The following is a 23,080-nucleotide window of genomic DNA, read 5'->3' as shown; positions in this document are numbered from 1 at the left end:
CCCCCTTTCTGAAATACGAACATGATTAATTAGTGTTTGCTAAAGTAAATCCGAGTGCACAGAGGCCATTTCAACAAGTTAACACTGTTTCTTGTTATTACAATGCACCAGTGCTAGGCTGGAGTTTGCTTCATTCACTCAAGGCAGCATTTACACAAATGCCCAATTGTTCCTGAACACATGCTACTAATTTACATGCAACTGCAAGTTACTTTGCTTGTTGCCGTGGTGTAATGGTACACCGGACTTGCAATGCAGAGGGTGCCCGGTTCGCTTCCATCTCCCGGCAATTGAAACAATGGGGCAAGTCTCTTAAATGTACTCCCCCCCCCGACCGCCTTTGTCTTCCCTGCAGTGTAAATGGGTGCACCACAGTCGATGGACCGGTTACATGTGGTGAGGTAGAGTGGGGCAACTCCAACCTCTCCAAGACGTCTGGTCAACTTGGAAGAGAAGGCCAAACACACCGTATAGAGCTCCATCCAGTGGAGGCATTTTGCCCAGCAGTGGCGTGAACAAGAGATGTTAACTCCCTCGCCCGGTATGCAGGAGGTCGTCGGTTCGATCACAACCGTGACACCTGTTGTATATTTGGAGTTTGCGTGTCTCTCTCCCCATGGTCGCGTGGATTTCATTTTCTCCGGGTCCTCCGGTTTTTCCCTGCACGTTTAGACTCAACATAACGCGTTCAGAGTATTTGGCTGCTATGCATTTCCACGTGATAAGCCACTTTGTTGAGCTATCATTTGTGGCCAGGTCGCTTCTGAAAAAGAGCTATATCGCGCAGTGGGCCTTACCTGGTAAAATTTTAAAAAATGGTTAAATAGTTTTAGTGAATAGCTTTAGAACGTACATTTAGAAAGTGTACTGTAAAGGATCGCTTTAAAATATTACTTTGCGTGTTGAGCGCATTAATTTTGACAATTTGAGATTATGCCTTTTCACATACAGTATGACTTACGAATTTTTATTTTAACTGGCATGTATTCATATAAATAAATATAACTTTATTCCTCAGCACAACTCAAAAGACAAACTATAATTTAACACAAGATAATAATTTCTCAATGTGTTTCAAATGAGTCTGAGTGTTGACATGTAAGATGCGATTTTCTCCATAATAAACGTTTTTGGGTTAGATCGCGTTATTTATAAATGTGTCGTAACCCTCCACCACCCGACACAGCCAATCAGCAAAACAGTGTCACGTTGACAAAAGACAAATAGTTCACTACTTTAGCCCACCGGTGTGTTGAAGCGTGAAACCACAACATTTCAATTTTTTTAGTACGACGGTTCGCTGGTAATTGCATCCAGCATCATCGGGCGAATTGCGAATTGTGAATTGCCCGATGATGTTGGATGCAGTTACCAGCGAAACGTTGTACTCAAAAAATAGTAAATGTTGTGGTTTCACGCTTCAACACACCGGTGGGCTAAAGTAGTGAACTATTTGTCTTTTGTCAACGTGACACTTTTTTGCTGATTGGCCGTGTCGGGTGGTGGAGGGTTACGACACATTTATAAATAACGCGATCTAACCCAAAAACGTTCATTATGAATAATATTGGTCGCGAAAGCCTACGTGTTAATGCGATTTTCTATTATGCACGAACTCCATGAAATACAGTACATCAGTCTTATGGTAACTTTATTCAAAACACTACCTTCATGATTAAATGCAGTAATGATGTAACATCAGGCAATTTAATGGCAGCTTAAGCAACTACAATGCCAACCGCAAAAAGCCACGAGGAAAATGTTATCAAACATCACGGAATATAACATTGGCACGGTATACAAAACATAATGAAAAAGTTGCAAGCAAGTTTTCATATTTAGTCAACAATACATATGCATTCTAAGTATTACAGGTTATCAACGTTACAGCAAACATTTCCGTTTTGAAGTACAGGGCAAAATGCTCCTTTACATCCTGTAAGACCTGCTGTGTACCTTGGACGAGAGATAAAGAAAGTTTGAATAGCGTTGAAAAGCCAGATGCGACCTGAGAAGAAGGATGCACTGTGATGCACACTATGACACAGTACGTAAAGAATACTGCTTTATCAGCAGAGCAACATCGAGCCACTTTGACCAACATCTTTGCCTAAGCCTTTGCAGCATCGTTAATTGTAACTAAAGTATTTCTGTAGAGAAAAAACACACCATTGGAACCTCCTCTGCCAGTAGCAAAATATGATCATTGGTTTTTTTACCCTTTTATCTTACAGTTTTGTTGCAACTGACAGTTTTGTTACCAGATAAAAGGGTAAAAAAAACAATTATCATATTTTGCTACTGGCAAAGGAGGTTCCAATGGTGTAAATGCTTAACCCGAGCTCTCATACTCTGATGGTGCATTGTCTTTGAGTTGTGCGCCTTTAGGCGTTATCTGGTCCAGCACCATGTGAGACTAGGCTCTAAGAAAAGCTGTCTCGGGTGTGGACCAATCAATTTCAAGGACAGTGCATACATGATCAGAGTTGTGTTTTTTGTTTGCATTCCGACCGCAGTTTTTGTGGTCAATGCAAACATGACTCCTTGTAAAAAAAAAGTGTCAGTTTTGTTGCCAGATAAAAGGGTAAAAAAACAATTATCAGAAAAAACACACTTAAGGTGGAACTTTGCATTCATGGGTAAACTCGTCAAACGAAGCATTCCCATCTTACATTTCTATTTTGTCGCCGCAAGTATGAAAATACCGTGTTTGTCACTTGCTTCGTGTATTCAGTAGGTGTCGGTAAGCTAGTTAGGCGAGAATACAACGTAAGTTTACCATTGTTAGTTGGCACTGCCATGCTCAGGTCCCGCAGGCATTTAAACCGAGCGTTCAGTCGGCACTGATGTGCAAGGTTAGTCTTGTGAGAAAAAACATATCTACCTGAGTAAACTGGTAAGTGAATAGTCGCTGCTACTGGATCTGTATGAAACAACTCCCACCGTTGACATGCCCATACCCGATGCAAAGGAATTAGTAAAAAGCATATTTACATATTCATTGTGTATGCTGTCAACTTTCGCGATGCGTTAGTATCTAATACAAAAGAAAGGTTGCCCTCTTAGACGTGTGTCGCAACGCTCCAGTTTTATCGCAATTAACTTTATCACGTGTTGACCCGGGCGATTATTATTTTCCCATAGCAGTGACAGAAAATGGCAGGCATTAAACAGACGATGATTATGAACTTTGAACTTCCACCAGGGGCCATAACAAGGTTTGAGACTTTTTATATAACGTAAAAACCCGAAGCAAAAACTCAGCACTTTTTTGTGTTTAAATCGGTTACAATTTACACGTTGGTACTCCATACTCAACAAACAACACTGCAGTGCTCTCGGTGAATTGTGCTCAAGTAATTTCTATCCCTCTACAATTCTGCGAGTGTTGTGTGCGTGCACGTGTGGGAGAGGTGGGACGAGCATGGATATTACATACACAGTTCCAGCAATTGTAAAGACACACACAATCCCAAAAAAAGCACCGATTAGCAGAGGTGGGACAAAGTCATTGTTATGCAAGTCCAAGTCGAGTCGCAAGTCATCAAATTCATGACTCGAGTCTGACTCGAGTCCAAGTCACATGACTCGAGTCCACATCTCATAGGTGGGACAAAGTCATTGTTATGCAAGTCCAAGTCGAGTCGCAAGTCATCAAATTCATGACTCGAGTCTGACTCGAGTCCAAGTCACATGACTCGAGTCCACACCTCTGCCGATTAGTGAACAATGTCAGGACAAAATGCAGTTAAGGAAGAGTGGAGTTGTGAGGGTAGTAGTTGTGATTTGTTACCTGGGAATTGAAGATAAGAAGGGCTCCATTTTCGAATGCGGTGGCAGCTACAGACTGGTTGGTTACAACTAATGTGATGAAGGAAGCAGCAAAGAGAGATAATTTTAGAGTGCGGGACGGGTGGTTGTGGACTGTGGTTTTACGCAAAGCTGTCTCGTGTTGCTTAAAGGATCTTCCATCGATGGCTTGCACAAAGTTGCCCCCTTGTTGAAATGTCGTACGCGCACTTTTCCGAACAAAACTGTGGTGGACACGCGTGTGTATACCCTCTAAGTGAGCGGGAAAGTGAAGCTTCATTACAGGAAAACATTGCGTGTGAAAACCACAAAAGCGTGTTTTTGTTCTGTGAATATTAAGGAGCATTAGGCCATGACAATAATTAATGTACATCAGATAAAAGGTAAAAATCAAACGGTTAAAATATTACATTTCATTATTTCGCAACAAAATTCTACTTGTTTTTAGAAACTGCATGCACGTTCTATAGGTCTTTCAACACACCGCCAAAACACCAGGGTCCCAGACACATGTCACCTACTGTGATATAGGACATGAGTAAAAAATTTCCACGACTTGGAAACGCAGGTCAGAACAGCTCCCCCCTTTTACAGAACAAATTATGTCAAAGTCATAAAGCATTCAAGGTCTAAAACAATGACGAGTTACAACGATAAGGCAGGCGATCAACTGCTGTATACATATGACTACAAGGTAAGGCCAAACAATGCATCACACTGCACGGGACTCAAATATTGTTAAGTTTTACTTCCAACGTTTCACCGTAGTTTATTGCTAACCGTGGATTGCATGTTGAACTAAACAATTTCCACTTCGACACACAACAAAGACGCAAAAATGAATTGCTTTAAAGTCACAATAACCGCTTGAAAATCTCTTTCCTTCTGCCTCTAGTAATTCAAACTCATCTTAACGTCGCCAATCGGCTGGGAATACGCGAGGTGACAAGGGAGCCAGTTTACAAGCAGTGACCAACGCAGTTACACAACGTTATCCCCCCCCCCCCTGCCCGCTGTTGGCTAGCGAAGCCGGGCGCTTTGCCCTGTGCCCGAGGCGTCTCGTCGAGCAACGGGAAGGCATCGGGGCGATGGGCACGGCGATCAGTCACCTCTCTGCGTCCGACGGACCCAGCTGACTGACGCGGCCTCTGCCAAACCAAACCGCGTGACTTAATAGCGGCCGTCACTCAGGACGGCAGCGCGCGGACAGACGTTCTGGGTGAGACGGTCGCTCCGCTGACAAAAGTCGTGTACGCTGGGGTCTTCTCGATAAGTGTAGTTTACAGCGTGGAAATGTGTGCCAGTATACCGAAGTGGTGACAGACACGAAATGGACTTGATTGTTTGCTGCTGCTGCTGCTGCGTTGGCAGTGGTGCACATGTACAAATATCTATGCCACCCTTTTTTTTGCCAGTATCAAAATGATGGGGGGGGGGGGGGGGGGAAAGAACAGGCTTTACACTTTACGGCAAGAATGCAGGTGGTGTCAAGATGTTCAAACACCAAATATACACCCATCACAAGGCATCGAGTCTGCATTAACCACACATGCTTGTAGCAAAACATTGCCTTTGGCTGCAAAGCCAGAAGGAACGATGCAAGCAGTAAACAGCTTGCCTTTAATAAAAAAGTTATATCAATACTCGTTATCGGATTTAAACATTACGCCGTTGAAATATGTATCCCACAGTTTGAATAAACAGTCGTAGATTTTTTTTCGATTTTTTTTTTCATCTGGAGACATTTCAGTGTTTTATTGCTGTAAGTTCTTGCAGCTGATTTTGACGGACACTAATTCGGAGGGGAGGATGTCGGTGGAAGACTGACAAAGTCAACGTTCCCCTGCATCTCTCCATCAACAGAACGGTGGCTTTGGTTGATGCCACACGCCAAAACCACCACTTTCATGGTATGGAACGCGCGAGCACTCCACCACCGATGTTTAACCATTTATTCTCCCAAAAATCTATTGGATAGAATATATTCTCTCGACTGAAATTGCATTTGTTAATTTTCACCTTCTCTCCAAATACTACGATTGCTAAGAATCATTATGGCACGTAGGTTAATATTTGCGGAATATGTCAATAGTAATGCTGTTTTCAGCTATTGGCTCAACAGCCATCGAACATAAGGACCAGGATTTGCACTAATATCTTGCTTTATAGTTATATATATTTTTTGTTAATTTACCTGGACTTTAAAATAACCGAAATTAATGTATTTTTACACCTTTAATGGTAGAACCGTCACAATGCAAATTATATTTGTAACTTCAAATAGCCAAGCATTTGAGCTTTTACACACGTCTAAAGTTTTACACTTTGTATATGGACGAGATGGTTTATTTTCTCAACTCGTGATTCTACAAACCCAAAATATATATATTTTTTATTGCGTAATCCAAGATTCCATTGCATTTTTGTAATTGAGCACAACGCACATTTTGCCTTTTAAAACATTTCCAATCCCTTGTTTCAGTAATTTCCATACACTTACAATATTAATTAATCACAATGTGACTTATTGCATGAGTAAATCACCAGGGCATCCTCCAGCCTCATTTCCATCATCCTCCATAGGCTCCCCAACATCATCAGGAGTTGTGAGCCCAGGAAATGAATCCCTGGGGTGTGTGTATGTATGCCTTTGTGGGATGCAATCTGTCCCATCTCTTGCCACCAATACAACACAGTAATACTAACGGCGGCGACAATCACGGAGCAGAATATCTGTGGGAGGGAAGTGATCCCTGCTGAAGCTCATGAGACCAGCTCCTATCTGAATTGCAGGAAGTGATATATTCGTGTAACTATATGACATACATTTCTTCTAATTGGCCTGTCAAATGCACGTCAGCAAACATGTGTTACATTTTGACACTGCGGGCGTACTCGACCAATTGAGTAAGACATCAAAGGATTGTAATGGTCCAGCTGCTTCCATCGATGTGTTTAGACTTTCCTTTCACGGGGCTACACAGGGGGGGCTGACGTCTGCACGTCACTCAGCTGAGAGGGCGCCGCTTGCGTTCGTGAAACCGCGCGGCAGACACGTATTCGGGGTCCCCATCGGCTCAGATACGGGGAGCAGACCGGTCGTTGGTGATGGTTCTGCGCAGCCGCACTCCGCGGCGGATGGAGCACAGCACGTCTTCGCCCTGGGAGGGCTCTGGTGGCGACGGGCACGGAGACACGGGGATGGTCTTCACCCCCAGCGGGCAGCTCGGCTCCGCGGGCGAAATCCCATGGTGGCGGAAAACCTGCACGCCGCCGTCTACTGCGATCGCCTGCTGATCCTCCGCGCCGCACTGCTCGCCTTTCACGGCGTCGCGTTCCCGCGCCGCGATCTGCCTCGGAGTCTCCGCCGCAGGGACTGGCGAGGTAGGAGAACCGGGGGCGCTGCTCTGAACCGAAAACGCTCCGTCGGATTTGGAAGGCGAAGAGGCGATGCTGGGATCGCCGCAGTCGCTGGCGGTGGAGGAGCCGACGCTGCTGATCACGGGGGACGCGCCTCGCTTGTGCTCCTGCGCGCCGTCGCAGTGGCCGGGGGATCCGCGGCGGTGCTCGGGAGCGAGGGGCGAGCCGAGCGCGGAGCCGTCGCGCCCCGGCGAGCCGGGCCGCTGCCTGTGCGACGCTCGCGTCGGCTCGGACGCGCCGCTGCTGCTGCCGCCACCGCCACCGCCGCCACCGCCGCTGCTACCGCTACCGGGAGACGCGCTGCCGCCGCTCAGCTGCAGGGACTCGTCGCTGCCGGCGTGCGAGGGCGACAGGCTGCCGGGCAGCGTCGGGACGGTGGGGGGCTTCACGGGGACGACCGGCGGGCGGATGGGAATGGGTCCCGCCGAGGACCCGGCTCGCCGGAGCAGGGGCTTGCTGGACGGGTTGCGGCGGATCGTGGCCACTCCGGGGGTGCCGGCCATCGCGGCGCCGCCACAGTTGGGAATGCCGGCGGTGGAGGCCGGACGCTTGGAATGGAACATGCGGCGGTAGGACTGGCTCAGGTCGCTGTTGCGAGGGATGGTGCACGACCGGTCAAACTCCACGGCGGGTTCCAGCTCTGCATCACCGTTCACCGAGAGACAGTCAGAATCTGAAACTGCAAGGGGGAAAAAAAGCGCGCGCTTCTTAGCTGTTAGTCGTTTTGCACGGCGTTTGTCTAAATGCAGTGGAACTGCATTTAGACAAAGGCCACCAAAAAATAAACCTCATGCCTCCGACACATCAGCCAGATCTGGTCACCGTGAAGCAATAACGCGGCCACCTTGAGTGCACAAGAGGTATTTGTGGGGCCCCTTTGTTTGCGAGGCATCTACTATGATGCATGCAAATATCAAAACATATTTGCACGTTTTGCCACACGCATATGTAGTTAATTCAAACTTGATGCCCTGTGACGGGTATCTCTTTGGTGTTTGAGCATCTTGACACCATCTGTATTCTTGCCGGAAAGGGCAAAGCCTGTTCTTTTCTTTTTCATCATATTGATACTGGCAAAAAAGGGTGCCATAAATATTTGTACACGTGCACCACTGTCAATGCAGCGGTAGCAGCAAGCAGAAAATAATTAAGTAAATTTCGTGCTAATAACCTCTTAGGAAAATACTGGCTCAATTTAAATGCCCTTTCCATTATCCCGTACTAAGATCTTCAGCCTCTCATACCTTGAGAGGGCAGGGTGTCCTCAGAGCACGAGGGGGTGGTGGTCTGTGTGCTGTAGCCGCTCGAACCCTGCATGGAGTCGCGATTGCTCTTCTGGCTCTCCAGATGAAGCCCGCGCGCCAGCACCAGGGCCAGCTCACTCGCGCTCACTTCCCCCACCTGTGGCGGGGGGGGGGGATGCAAGGGGGCACAAAAGGCCATCACAGAACGGCCACGGGAGAGACGCACGGCAAATACAGCAAGCGCAGCACGCGCATGCAGCACACGCAGCGCAGGCAGCAGGCGCAGCGCATGCAGCAACGTCGTCCGGACAGCAGCCGCGGCATCCCGCGCAAACACGCCCGCCGACGAGGGCGGAGCCACATCACGGTAGCCGCACTCCTCCATTGAGAGCGTCGCCCAGGCCTACAAGCAGTGAAGCCAGCGGCCTGGCTTCTTCTCCATCTCTCCGTCTTCTTTCGGACTCGGACGCGGGCTTTGTCAGTTGGCTATTGTAAAAGGGCTTCCTCCTGATGTTAGGAAGCCACTTGAGGTGTGCACTTTGAAGTCTAAATTGAAAACTCATTTCTTTAGAACTGCTTTTTGTGTTTAGTTTGTCGTCCTTCCCCCCCCCCCCCCCCACCTCCGATTAGCATGGCCGGCTACATAAGGTGCGAAAGAAATTCAACATACATCCATACATGCGTAGAGAACGCTTGCTCTAATGAGGTCGTAAGCATCAACGGGCCTTGCGTATCTCTGTGGAAATGATGAAGCCAGCACGGACATCAACATTTTGGGGTGCGACACGACGGAGCGTCAACAAAAATGTGCCGCTCTGCTGCTCCCCCCGTTGCAACGTCTGCTCCATCGCATGCGACCTCGCGATGCACCACACACGGAGGGCACGGGGGACTCCCATCCGGTGCCGTGTGTCGTTCATCGGCGTCAATCCGTAACAATCCACACGCTCGACGCGTGTGGGGTGTTTCGGAGGGCAACTGGAGGCGGAACAGGCAGCTCTGGCTACGGCGTAGACTTCGCAGCAACAGCAGCAGCGAACCAGAAGAGACAGCCGCTTGCACGCGGGATCCGAGCTTTTGTCACGCCTGAAGATGCTAAATGTAAACTCGGTCAAAACGTCGAATGTACATTGTCAAATTTTGGCTTGCCTTTCAACATCCCTGTTTATTGCCCAATAAAACAAATACATTTCCATATTTGTATGCATGTATGTGTGTTGAACTTCTTTCGCACCATACGTAGCCAACCTAGTGGGGAGTGGGAGTGTCGTGGTTAGCGCGCTGCGCTACGAACCTGGCGACCCGAAGTCGATTCCCGCTCATGGCCAAAATCAGTGACGATTATCTGAAACGGTCCTGGGCCTCCCCTAGGTCGCCACTGGGCGTGGTGCTGGCCACCCACCCCCTCGTGTGCCGTTCTGGCCTTCATAGGTGCTCGCTAACAGCACTTGCCCCAACAGTCTGTTACAGGCTATACGGGGGATGTTTGTCTTTGAACTTATTTCGCACCATACGGAGCCAACCTTGCTAATCGGAGGTGTAGGGGAAAGGACAAAAGCCTAAACATTAAAAGCAGTTCTAAAGAAATTAGTTTGCTATCGAGTGACAACTTGATTTGATTGGCTCAGTTGGATGATGGAGGATTATAGTTGATACTTGGCATTATATCTACACGACGATGTGACCCAAAAGAAAGGAATTATAGATCATAATATTGATCGTGAAAAACTATGTTTAAAATGATCTGCAATGTGGTCTCCTATTCTACCCAGTGCGTGAACTACCGAAGTTTCCCCAGAACTCCACCGATATTGGGGAGAATAAAGCTTTGACTGGCGCACACATAAATAAGTGGAAAATGGTTCACAGGAGTTTACAATTTTAGTACTGTGGGTTTACTCTCCAACACACCGGTGTGCCCATTGGCTTTAGTCGGGTGGTGGCGGGTTTAACGACACATTTATATATTTACGCGATCTAATCCACAAAAAATAGCTTTTACGGATAATATTATTCGCGAAACGAGTTAAACAGAATTTCCTTTTATATGTATAAAAAAAATCAAAGCGAGACAAAACGGGAAAAAACGTGGCTGCAGGCGGTCACCCACAACGCACCTTGACGCCGGTGGGCACATCGATGCTCCGGGGCCTCTGCTGACCCTCGTCCGGCTGGCAGGCAGCGGGGTCCCCGTCTGCCCCTTTCTCGGCGTCCCCGCACTTCGCCTTGGACTTGTCTCGGCGGCGCTGCAGCGTGTTCACCATCGGCTGGTCGTACGGCCCGGGCTTCGACCAGTCCTGAGCCAACGCGCACGGGACGGCACGAGCGGAGACGGAGGCTTTTCGCGCGCGTTCACACGTGCCGCCGTTCACACGTGTCGCCGTCGACTGCGTTTTGCACACCTCGTGCCAATCTTGGCCATTTGCATTTAAACCCCAATATCAGGCAATGGGGATCTCTTTCAAAGTACTCATCATCATCATCACTCACTCCACACGTACGGTGATCAGAGTTCTTTTCCCACACCACGGAGAACTACGCTTCCCAAATAAGAGTACGGTTATCCCCCCACAGTCATTTAAGCATGTAAACATGCACGCATTATATTTTCGCTACGAGCCTAAAACATTGGCCGTTGTGTCTCTATATATTTTTTTTCTTTTAAGGCAACACACGTAGTTGCTGTTGTTCTTTGTTAATCCTGTTTGCCCCAACGCAGTGGTGGAAACGCCAAATAATTAACGTCAAACACAATCAGACCACTGTCACGTAAAGTGGAGGCACGTGTGAGACCGCATATATCCACCGTGTAAGACCACATTTACTCCGCTTTCATGCCAAGCGGGAAAAGGGAAAAAACCCTAAAATCTCCGTTTCAATAAACTGGGCGATAAGTGCGCCGTTGAATCTTTGCCCAATTCAAAATTACGAATGCAAAGCCGCACAACGTGACGGTACATATCAGCCCCTTTAAAGTGTAAATACCGGGGGAATTTATTTTAAGCGGCGCAGGCGGGATTATTCCTGGTATGGCCCCAACCTCGGCCAGATGGTCCGCGCAGGATACATCATTACCAACATTCTGGCCACTGAACATTACATATTATTTACAGTTAATGACTGCCTCGCTTCATGCAAGCTGGACACTGTACAACAACGCCAGAGTTAGTTTTGAAATAACAGAGTTGGGTGCCTGGCATTGTCCTAAATGGGACATTTGGGTATCGTCGTGATGACTTATTCAAATGAGGATCCCAATAAATGTCCCTTATGAGCATTTGAATGCGGGGCTATAAATATGCAATGTAATCCAAGACAACTAAGAACAACCCTGTGTTCAATTCCATAACACCTATCATGTAATTAATATGTGAGCAAAAACTGATATTTGCGACAGTGAAAAAGCATTATTTAGGTATATCTTACAAATATATTAAATCTTCATGGCCTCTCGCATGGTTAGATTAAACAACACGCATGCCTGCCTGTGCGGTATGCACACTATGGGTGGTATGAGTGTAAACAGCAGTGTGTATACATCACAGTGCACAAGTCATCTCAGTCCATAACCCATACTACCAGGGAGGCCGTGGCTATAAACACCAAACCATGGACCACACTGTGCCGAATATAAAATTGAAGGCAGTGTGTGGGTGAGCAGGTGAGTTGGTGGGTGGGTGAGTGAGTGAGCAGGTGGGTAGTTGGTTCAGTGGGGCAGTTGGTGGGTGAGTAGCAGAGGTCGCAAACGGGTTTTGATTCCTTACCCGTACCCGGCCGCACCAGGGTCGCAAACGGGTACCTGTACCCGTACCCAGCCGGGTACGGGTAGCCGGGTATCGGGTAGGGTACGGGTATCGGGTACCCGGTTGCGACCTTTGGTGAGTAGGTGGGTATAGCTGCAAATAACCAACTCTCAAAACAAAACAACTCAATGTCCAAATTGTTTACGCGCAAATCTCTCATAGTTGCTCTTCATTGGCCGTACTAAATCACCGTCGCCACCTGGGTTTGTCCCATTACCTCCGACCGCTGGTGTTTTCGGCGCTCAGCATGGCCTCAACGTGAACCTATCCTGGCACAAAAAGTGCCGTGGCGAAGTCACCACCGCTGAAGCGACAACGTTTTTTTGTTGCTGTTCATTTTATTGTCATAGAGCGAGCGCGCATTGCCACCGTCAGACAGGCGCGGAAATAGGAGCACGCATGTGCCGAAGCGCCTGCCGGGTTTCCCGGCGTTCAGGAGCAACGCTCGAGTCTCGGAGGCGCCGAACACAACACCATTAATTTGGCATTCATTTCAAGATGGCCGACTAGCCTTGTTTTCAGCTGGATTGATTGGGCGAGGCTACGGAGGGAATCACGCTGCGGCTGTGCCGTTGCACACCTCACATGCGGGAGTGGGGGGGGGGGCGTACAATAATAAGGGAGGCGCGTCATTGACCTTGAAAACTTTGCCATTTTGTCAATCCACTGCTGGATGACTGGCTCCCCATGCTGTGTCGGGTTCATGGGGGTTGCTCGACCGCGTTTTCGCGACACTGATCGTGTGGCTTCCGATATGTGCCACTGATATTAGCCGTGGATAGGAATCCAAATCAATTTCTTGGGTTCAGAGAGCAGTGCGCAATGAACCTTCGTTGATTTCACGGTCATACCCTTTTAAATACCAAAGCATATTTATTTGAATAAGTCAGCCCCAGGAAAAAAAATATCCAAGTTTTAAGATACCCTTTCTTTCATTTACCGCAATTTTTTTTTAATAATCCAAGGAGGCTCTCGCTTGAATAGAGTACACAGAGTGCTTTGGAGAGCTCAGACCGCAATGTGGCTCTCGGGTCTAGAGAAACATTTCTCAATGTCCCAGATAAATGTGTCCAACTCCAAAGGCGAGATCTTATCCAGGGTTTACTGCAGAAACGGGACAGCGTGCCAACGACAAGGGCTCTGGTTTCTCTCCTCAAGGTACGTGACGACCCCCGCAACAATTCCAAAACTGTGCAAGATAAAGAAGCAAATACCCCGCGTTATTGAGCGGCACAGTGTGTGTAGCACGGTCACACAGAGAAGGTGGACTCTTTGCGTGTTCGTGTGTGGCATGTTCGCGCAGAAAAGGTGGACTGTATGTGGGTGGCACGGACACAGAGGTAGACTCTGTGTGAGTGTGGCATGGTCATAACACAGAGAAGGTGGACCATGTGTGGGTGGCATGGGCTGGGAGGCGAACCTTCCAGCTGGGCACGCGCGAGGATGGGGTGAAGCCGGGCAGCATGGGCACGGGGGAGTAGGGAGGGAGGGAGGCGGGCCGCGGGTGGCACGCCCGGGGAGGGGTAGGCGCTGGGTGCAGGGCGCACTCAGCCACGGGGAAAACAAACAGCTGTGGCACGCACACAACAAAAACAGCACACGGACGATGAAAACTCAAAACAAATCGAAACACGGACGACGATGGCGGCGTGTTCAACGTAAATTAAACTCGGCAAACAAAAACAACAAAAAACCTCGGCACGATGGTTTGAACCTTTCGACACAAACGTAGAAAAATTAGGAATTTAAAGTTAAAGAAAAATTTGTGCAAAATGTTTCAAGGGAAAAACGTGAATGTAAACGTGTGCTCTATACTGTATATTCGGGATTCAACGATTTGTCAAATTTCTATAATTAAACTCACGATACATCCATCAATTTGTGGACGTGAGAGTGGAACGTTCATCATTAATTTCACACGGTTGGTGCATTGCATCACAGAAACCCCACGGACAGCGTAGGTTCTACTTGCCAAAACAATAATCTATTCGTAAATATAATTTAATCGCAGAGTTGCTGAATCGTTCACAACCCTGACGTATATACAGTTGAACATCGGGGCTTGGGAGAGTGTGGGGATGGGGAGGGTACGGGTGGGGCAGGTGATGGTGGCAGTAGTGGAGGTGGTGGCGATGGTGGCGACGGTGGTGGCGATGGTTGCGGCTATGGTGGCGGTGGTTGCGATGGCGGCGGCGGTGGTGGTGGTTGCGATTATGGCTCCGTCCGTTTGTCAATGCCGTGGCCGGCGAGCGGACAGACGCTCACCTTGTCCGCATGAGGCCCCGTGGAGGAGGTCACCACAGCTGGCGCCGGCGAGCCGCAGCTGCTGACGGAGAGGCCCGGCTCTGACGCCTCGGAGCTCGCAGAGCCCAGGGACTTCTGCGTCGTTTTAAATCCGAGCAGGCAACAACAACAACAACAAACACCATTGCAACGAGACACGGCGAGACGGGAGGATTGGATTACCGGCCTGGGATTTGGGGCAGAGCAGCGCGGAGCCACTTACCCTGCCTAATGAACCAAGACTGATAACTCTCAGAACACCAAAACACAAACACAGCAGCTATTTTAGACTCGTCAAGCCATGGGCCAAGCATGGCCGCAGGCCGGCGGTCTTCCAACCCCCTTGACCGGTGGCGGAGGGAGGCCTTCGTCCAGCGGTGGAGCGACTACGGAAACAATGTGAACCTCGCGGCGCTCCAGGGCTGCACACGCTCGAGTCTTTCTTTCGTTCCCATTGTCCCACCCGTTAACCGCACGCACCACCTGAAGCGCACGGCAGGGCCTGCGGTGGCGCCACGTAGCATCGGGCCCCTGGCTGACCTGGCTGACGGCGTCAGGGGGCAGCGGAGAGGGCGGCTTGGAGTAGGCCACGTCCTGGGACATGAAGCCGGAGTCGTGCGAGGAGATGCTGGAGAGGCGCGTGGAGGGCAGCGCGGGGGTGTGCGCGTGCAGGCCATGGTAGCGGTAGTGCGACACCGCCGAGTAGGGGTGCGAGCCGCTAGACTGCGAGTCGCTGCTGTGGATGCTGTTCGAGCTGCGGGGAGAGGCGCGTGGAGGGGGGGGGCGGGGATGTGCTCGATGATCACAAAGTTTGTACGTATGTTGAACTTCTTCTTTCGCACCGTACGTAGCCAGCCGTGCTCGTCGGAGGTGCGGGGGAAGGACAGCACGTGGCAAGGCATCGACACGCTGGCCAAGTACGATTCCTCTGCCTCGTGTGATACAATCGATCGATGCACACATCTGGGTTGGGGCAGTGAGCCCAGTTTCCGCTCCCCCCTCCACCCCCCCCCGCTGGGCCCTGACGCGTTGAACTCGGTGACCGAGACTTTGTTGGGCTCGTGTTGAGTTGTGATTATAAAAAATAAAATTGAAACTATCTGCAGCTCGCTCAGAGCTGCCGATGCATTGCCAGCGGCAGTGCACGATCACGAGCTAAGGAAACATATAAAATAGGCGGCGTTTTTGGCGATGGCACCTTCTTCATAGCACATACCAATCCAAATGTTTTTTTTTGTCCGCGCTGTGAAGACCGGTCGTCTGCCAGAAACGTCGCCTATTTTATACTTCTCCTTGTCAGGCCAGAGCCTTATTGGCACCTCCCATTAGCACGGTTGGCTACGTACGGTGCAGAAAAAAGATCAACGTACATACGTGCGTACATTGGTGACCTGGTTTAGTCTTTTTTTTTTTTACAGAAATGACCGTTTGTCGGATGGCGTCCCGGTACTGCTGCGCTTGCCTATGGCCGGGTTACCACTCGGGTGGTCCACACGCCACTCTAATCTCCCTTAAGCCATTTTCACGGCGAAAAAAGTTAAGCAGATGAGCCAGGGCAGAGGGTTGACTCCACGGCGGCTGCTTTACCGTGCAAATCTATCGGAGCAGGACCTCGCCAAGATGCTTTTCTTTACCGCTGCAACACTACGAGTGCGCCGACAACTAGGGATATTAAAAACGTATCTTTTAATCTCATGCAGTTACTATTTTCCTTCTCGAATAAATAAACGACTGATGATTTGATAAAAAAACAAATCTACAGCAGCGCTTGAGTCGTGGTTTACTCTCGTACAAATATTGCGATAGAATGTGAATCAGGAGCTCCATCACAGAAGCACCGAGATTCACAATCTCACTTTTTTTTGTCTTTATCCACAGCTTTATTCTGACCGTGCTATTTGGCATCGTGTCATTAGATGAAGAATCAATTTTATACCCTTTGCAGAGCAGTGCAACCCTCTCGGTCACCCTTACGAATGAGAATCATTGTAAGATGGAAAGTAACCTAGGTAGGTGGAGCATTTAAAAGGCTAACCATTAATAACCCCACGCGAGAATTAATTGCCACATGACTGGGTCCAGTGTTTGTGCTTGTGGCCAACTTATTTGAAAAAATAAAAACCCACCCTAAACCGACCCTTCCCGCGATGCTAGAGTTGCCGCGTTGAAAGTCGTTGACCCTTTGCAATAAACAAAGATCCCCCCCCGTGTAGCCTCAACAGACTTTTGGGGCAAGCGCCGTTAGCGAGCACCTATATAGGCCGGCACGACACACGAGGGGATGGGTGGCCAGCACCACGCCCGGCCGCCTCTGCCTCACGAGTGGCGACCTTCACACACCTCACCACGTGCTCGTTTGAGGCCGAGTCGACCTAGGGGAGAGACCCCCAGGGACCGGCTGGCACGTTGGCCCGCGATTACGAATCGATCTCGGGGTTGCCGGGTTCGCGGCGCGGCGCGCCAAACTTCTGCACGGCTGCTCCCTCCCGGTGTGGGGTGTCGAGCATGTGCCACGGAGAGCCTGGCTCCCGCGGGAGAAGGCAGTACACAGCTAGCTAAAGAACAAAACACGCAGTCAAGGACCCCGCCGCGCGTGTCACCTGCACATGCTGGACTTCCGAGAGCCGGAGCTGCTGGGGGACGACGGTGGCGTCTGGTAGCTCCAGCTGTAGTCGGAGCCCTTCAGGTCCAAAATCACCTGCGCCGTCCCGCAGGGAACAATTTGGAAGTGCGATTACAAGAAGGAAATCGATTATTGTCGTCGTCGCCGGGCAGAGGCGGCTGTGCACGTGGCCCTCCGCCGTGCAGCGCCGGGGGGTGGAGGCAGCGGCGAGGGTTGGCGGATCATCGCACGGATGATGATGATGTGTTAAACCCCCTTCCCGTGGGAGTCGTCGAGGGGGTGCCCCTAGCCTGCTTTTGTAGGAGAAGGCAGTACGGCAAATGTGTACTCCGCCTGTTCCATCTGTATGGGATAGAGCGTTGCCCCCTCGCACACACGTGGTTTTCCTCCAGGTGTTGACAGTATTCCCCCGCTATCCGCGAGGGATCAGCTCTCCGGCGGTGCTCGTGAAGAGCAAATTTCGCGGATAATGATATTGGCTTAGGGGGACAGAGGGGAGTGGATGGGGGGGGAGGGGGAGTGGATGGGGGGAAAATGGATGGGGGGGAGTGGATGGGGGGGGGAGTGGATGGGGGGGGGATGAGGGGAGGGAGTGGATGGGGATGTGAGTGGATGGGGGTGGGGAGTGGATGGAGGTGGGGGGGAGTGGATGGGGGGGGTAATGGGCACAGCCTTCCGTGCCACGTGCCTGTTCGCTGGCAGGGGGCAGGCGGTGTGGGTCTACGGTGAGCTTGGCCAGGTCGTCCACGATGGTCTGCAGGTGCGTGATCTCCTCCAGCATGGCCAGCTCCTCGTCCTGCACGCGCAGGCGAAACGCGGGGCGCGTTCATCGCCGGCGGTGGTAGCAGCACCCCCACTGCTCAAACTCAACTGGCATTTTTTTTTTCCTTTTATTTATTAAAAAAAAAAATCTTTTAATTTCGTTTTTCTTTCTATCTACGTGACTTTACCGAAAGAACCAAGAGTATGGCATTTTACAGTTTTTTTTTTACTCTGATTTATATTTGCTTCGTTGCTGTTGTTGTTGTTGGGGTGTTAACTCCCTCGCCTGGTATGCAGGAGATCGTGGGTTCCATCCCGAACCTGACGCCTGCTGCTGTGTATTTGGAGTTTGTGTGCCTCTCTTGCCGCGTGGATTTTTCTCCGGGTCCTCCGGATTTTTCCCCTCCACATTTTAGATTCAACATCATGCGTTTACATTTCCACGTGATAAGCCACTTTCGTTGATGTATCATTTGTGACAGCCAGGTCGCTTCTGAAAGAAGAGCTAAATAGATCAGTGGGGCCTTACCTGGTAAAATAAAAAAAAAATTAAGTTAGTTAATTGAGACTCATTCTGCTCTCTTGAGCACTCTCACGCCCGGTGGGACAAAATGAGCGTGAACCCGTTCGTGCCGTTTGTTACCACCCATATCTCACAAGATGATGGTGTTTATAAAACACGCGTATTGGGCCTGAGCTAACATCTCTTGTTATGGTGATTACTTTACTGTTGTTGTTCAACGTTTAGGAACGGTGGTGAATACTCGGGGCCGAGGAAAAGTGCTCTGCCGTGCGCCGGTGATAACAACAAATAAAAATATCAATATTTAAATTGTGGGACGGTTGCCGTGGCGATGGACAAAGCACCTTTTGCCTCTGTAGGGAGGAGGCGTATTACGCCAAAACCATGATTGGAGATCAATTGCAAAATTGCGATTCGCGATACCACAATTCATAGCCCATGGGCCAGAGCAGAAATTGGCATCACACCTAAAAGGTAGAAAAGACTCACTCGCAACGATTTCTTTACACGGCCAAAGCAAGTTAATTACTTGACAACGCCACTAATTTCATGCGGCTATCGCACAATTAAACTGTTACTGGCACACATAAAAAAAAACGAGCGGTCACCGACGAGTGAAATATCTCGTCCGGGCTCGTGGACTATTGTGACTAATCTGAAAGCCGAGAGGAGCGTTATATCCTTCACAGCCAACCCCCAAAACCTTCCCACTGGAGTGAGGGCTGAGTCCACAATTCAAACGGATTTACCCATGCATCAATCTTCGCAATGGCTTAGCGGATAATGCGGCGCGCGTCTGGGATCCAGCTTAACGCGAAGGGGAGAGAAAAAAAATAATCGAGCCGTCGTGCAATGGAAATGTGCAGCTCAGCGACCGATGCTTTCACCCCCCTTAGTGGCCACGCCATGAGCAGTGCAGGTAGCGCAGGCAGCAGCGGTGGCGGTAGTGCAGGCTCTGTCGCAGGCAACGACGAAGGCAGAAGAACGCAACCCCCTCCTGCAGCTGTGCGCTTTTAAATCTAAATTGAAAACTCACTTCTTATGAATGGATACAATTTCCACACGATGATGATGATGAGCCACTTTGTTCGTGGCCAGGTCGCTTCTGAAAAAGAGCTGTATAGCTCAGTTGGCCTTACCTGGCACAATAAATAGTTGCAGTATTTGCGTTTTCCGTTTCGCCCGCCGGACAAAGTTACGACTGAAATTAACTCAACCAACACAAAATGTAGAAACGCAGTATATATATAAAAAAAAAATTCATCGTTTTGTAAGTAAACGATAAGACATTCCTGCGACGGAATGGATCCAAGGCAGACAGCCTCCTCCGCCTGCCGAGAGCGCCAGTCCACCGCCTTCCTAACCACGCCGTGCTCCACACGGTCCCAACATTGCCACCCCCCCCACCACCACCCCACCCCCTAAATTAAAACCCCTTCCTCGGCGATGAATCCCGCCGCCAATTTTCGGTGACGAAGTCGGTACGCGGGTATGCCGTGCTGCGCGTCGAACTTCTTTCGCGCCGCACGTAGCCCAACCGCGCCGACCGGGTGACGCGGCTTTTCCACAGCCGTCACCGGGGACGTACCACGACGGGCCGCAGCATGCACGCGAAGGAGCAGAATCGCGTGCGCTCCTCGATGAGGGCCCGGCGCACCGCCTGCTTCTCCGTCTCCTCCAGCAGCAGGTACATGTCCGTCACGTCCTGCAGGGCATGCTCCAGCTGCGGCTGGATCTCGCCCTTGCCTGCGGCACGGGGGGGAACGAACGGCAGAGGACTCGCAACGCTTGCCCCCCCGAAGCTCCGCGATTGTTCACCCGGGGCATGGGGGGGAGACGGGGACGGAGCCTTCGCGAGCTCAGCCCCTGAAAATCTGGAACTCCCTGCATGCCTGCCTGCCTGCCATCGGACATCCGGAACGTGCTGAGCGTGTCAATTCCATGGTCTGTGCAAGGCGCACCGATTCAGACTTGACTTCCCATAAAATCAAACATTTAAAAAAATAAAACGTCTCTGTATTTTTTTCATGTATTTTATTCGTTATTTTTCTACTCACCTTTCTCACGCGGTTCATTGCGCACGGTTGCACTTTTTACGTGCAATTGCAATTTACTTTGCTCAGTCGGTGTAAGCCGCTGAGGTCATGATGGGTGTCTTCTCACATTCCTGTTGCTTTATGCGCCACCCCCCTGTACCGTTCCCATCTAGTGCACTGGTGCTGACTTTATCGAGGGCAATATTGGCACGTAAAGTCAAAATTGATTGATTGATCGAGGGCACGGTCACAAACACCGTCGCATTGAAGCAGTGACGGCGACACCGGCAGCACGGTGACAGCATGGTGACGGCACGGTGCCGCCGATACTGCCGGCACGGTGATGGCGCGGTGACGGCGACACCGCCAGCACGGTGACAGCACGGTGACGACATGGTGACGGCACGGTGCCGTCGATACTGCCGGCACGGTGACGGCACACAAATGTGTGACAGCCGACGTTTAAAAAAAATATATTTTCAATTAAAAAGAATTCACCTGGGAAAATATCCCTCGGGACGAAGAGTCTCATTTCCAGGGCGTTGATTGTCACATGCGCACACACAAAGACTAAGATCCCCCCGTATAGCCTTAACAGACTGGTAGGGCAAGTGCTGTTAGTGAGCAGCGCCTATGAAGGCCAGCACGGCACACGAGGGGGTGGGTGGCCAAGACCACGCCCGGCCGCCTTTGTCTCCCCAGTGGTGATGTCTACACATCGCACGAGGTACTCATTTGAGGCTGAGTCGACCTAGGAGAGACCCAGGACCGGTTCAAATAATTATCACTGGTGTCGGCCGTGAGCGGGAATCAAACTCGGGCGGCCAGGTTCGTAGCGCAGCGCGCGAAGCGCTACACTACCGCTCCCCACGCACGCACGCACACCAAAACGCGTAATACGAACGACGAGCTACCGTTACATTCGGGGTAACGAAGCACAACAAAACCGCGAGCGAGAGACGACAAAAAATGAGACGGTGGTCAAAAAACAAGAAAAACATGGCGAATGGATTCATTTTCAAATCGATCCGCACGCCTGAATCGTGACAAGCCATCGCGCGCTCCCTGCCACTTGTTCTTGCGTCAAAAGCCCCTCTCCAAGGGCCCCAGGACTGTGCCGCGTAGAAGGGTTCCGAGCGGAGCACAAAAGCGGCCCCCGCGGGATCTAATTCCTGGCCATTCTCACCGCTGGAACCTGGGGCGTGTCTGATCCTAGCCAGGGTGCGCGCTCGCTTTATTCAGCCTAAAGACATGCGGTATGGTCACTTGGGGGGAGGGGGGGGGAAACAAAAAGGTATGGCTGACCACATCATACTTTGCTTATAATAATTGTCATGGGGGAGTGGGTAGGCTGTTGATTGACCATACTTCCCCACGCTGGTCGATGGGTTCGTGAAGAACAGAGCTCGTCGGAACCCCCCCCCCCCCGCAACCCCCGACTGCCCCAAGCACGGTTCAGATATCACCCGCCACGTTCGGTAGCCTTGGCCGGGAATCCAACTCGCGCGAACAGGCTGCGTAGCGCAGTTGCAGACAACTGCTGCATGCGACAGTGCTCCCGCTCCCCAATGCTGTTTGCTTGAATGGTCTTGCAAAATAATGCGTAACTGTACTCGCTGTTACTTTGACGCGTAAATTAACCTTGCCACAGGTCGTGAATAGCAAAGAAAGAGCACAATGTGTTCATTGTGTAACTAACACAAGCTTCCATTCACGAATCGCGCGCGCGCACACACACACACACGTACACGCGCGCACAAAGACAAAGATCCCCCGGATAGCCTTAACGGGCTGTTGGGGCAAGTGCTGTTTGCGAGCACCTATGAAGGCCGCCACGGCACGCGAGGTTGTGGGTGGCCAACACCACGCCCGACCACCTTTGTCTCCCCCGTGGTGATGATTTTACACACCGCACCAGGTACTCATTTGAGGGTGAGTCAACCTAAGGGAGGCCAAGGACCGGTTCAAACAATCGTCACTGGGGTAAGCGGGAATCGAACCCGGGTCGCCAGATTCGTAGCGCAGCGCGCTGACCGCTACACTACCGCTCCCCACATACGTTCACACACACACATGCACACACACACACACGCGCCTTGTATTTGTGCTTCAACATCATCGCAGCCAATTGACGGTACGACGCGCTTTCTTTGGAATTTCCACGCGGAGGGAATCAAAAGCTTTCGTAGTATTGTACGAAACACGTAAAATAGGGCGGAATTACCATTTCTATAAAAAGAGCTCGAGTGTTCGGGAAAACTGCAAGGTGGTTTGTTAGTCGGAAGCGAATGGCATTGGAGGCCACGCGGTGCCTCGAGCTACAGCTTGCTTCGCGGCAACATGGTCTACAAATCCCTTCGTGGTCTCACCCCACCATACCTTGCCACGCTTTTCGACTTCCACGCGTCGCCGTCTCGCCCTCTACGTTCTCAATATTCGCTGTCTCTCTCTCTCTCTCTGTTCCTCCTTTTCCGTAGCTCAGAGGTCGTAAACGGGTTTTGATTCCTTACCCGTACCCGGCAGCACATGGGTACTCGTACCCGTACCCTACCCGATACCCGGCTACCCGTACCCGG

General features: G+C 50.4%; 1 protein-coding gene across 3 annotated transcripts in view; it reads right to left on the bottom strand.

Moving 5' to 3' along the window:
- Positions 1–1,634: 1,634 nt before the first annotated feature.
- LOC144949617 (protein MTSS 2-like) overlaps positions 1,635–23,080 on the bottom strand; it is an 86,216-nt gene continuing 64,770 nt past the window's right edge. The window contains exons 7-15 of one of the 3 annotated variants that reach the window (XM_078879588.1): positions 20,057–20,214; positions 17,872–17,979; positions 17,161–17,258; positions 15,101–15,314; positions 14,543–14,656; positions 13,698–13,847; positions 10,592–10,771; positions 8,475–8,631; positions 1,635–7,870 (exon numbers count right to left, since the gene is read on the bottom strand). In XM_078879588.1, the coding sequence (XP_078735714.1) occupies positions 6,888–7,870; positions 8,475–8,631; positions 10,592–10,771; positions 13,698–13,847; positions 14,543–14,656; positions 15,101–15,314; positions 17,161–17,258; positions 17,872–17,979; positions 20,057–20,214 (2,162 nt within the window). In that variant the 3' untranslated portion in view covers positions 1,635–6,887. Of the gene's footprint in view, positions 7,910–8,474; positions 8,632–10,591; positions 10,772–13,697; positions 13,848–14,542; positions 14,657–15,100; positions 15,315–17,160; positions 17,259–17,871; positions 17,980–20,056; positions 20,215–23,080 lie in introns of all 3 variants that reach the window. The other 2 variants (XM_078879587.1, XM_078879589.1) reach the window with 2 other exon arrangements.

Source organism: Lampetra fluviatilis, chromosome 54, assembly GCF_964198595.1.
Source record: "Lampetra fluviatilis chromosome 54, kcLamFluv1.1, whole genome shotgun sequence".
In the NCBI taxonomy this organism is placed as follows: domain Eukaryota; kingdom Metazoa; phylum Chordata; class Hyperoartia; order Petromyzontiformes; family Petromyzontidae; genus Lampetra; species Lampetra fluviatilis.
This window is presented reverse-complemented; position numbering and strand designations above follow the sequence as displayed.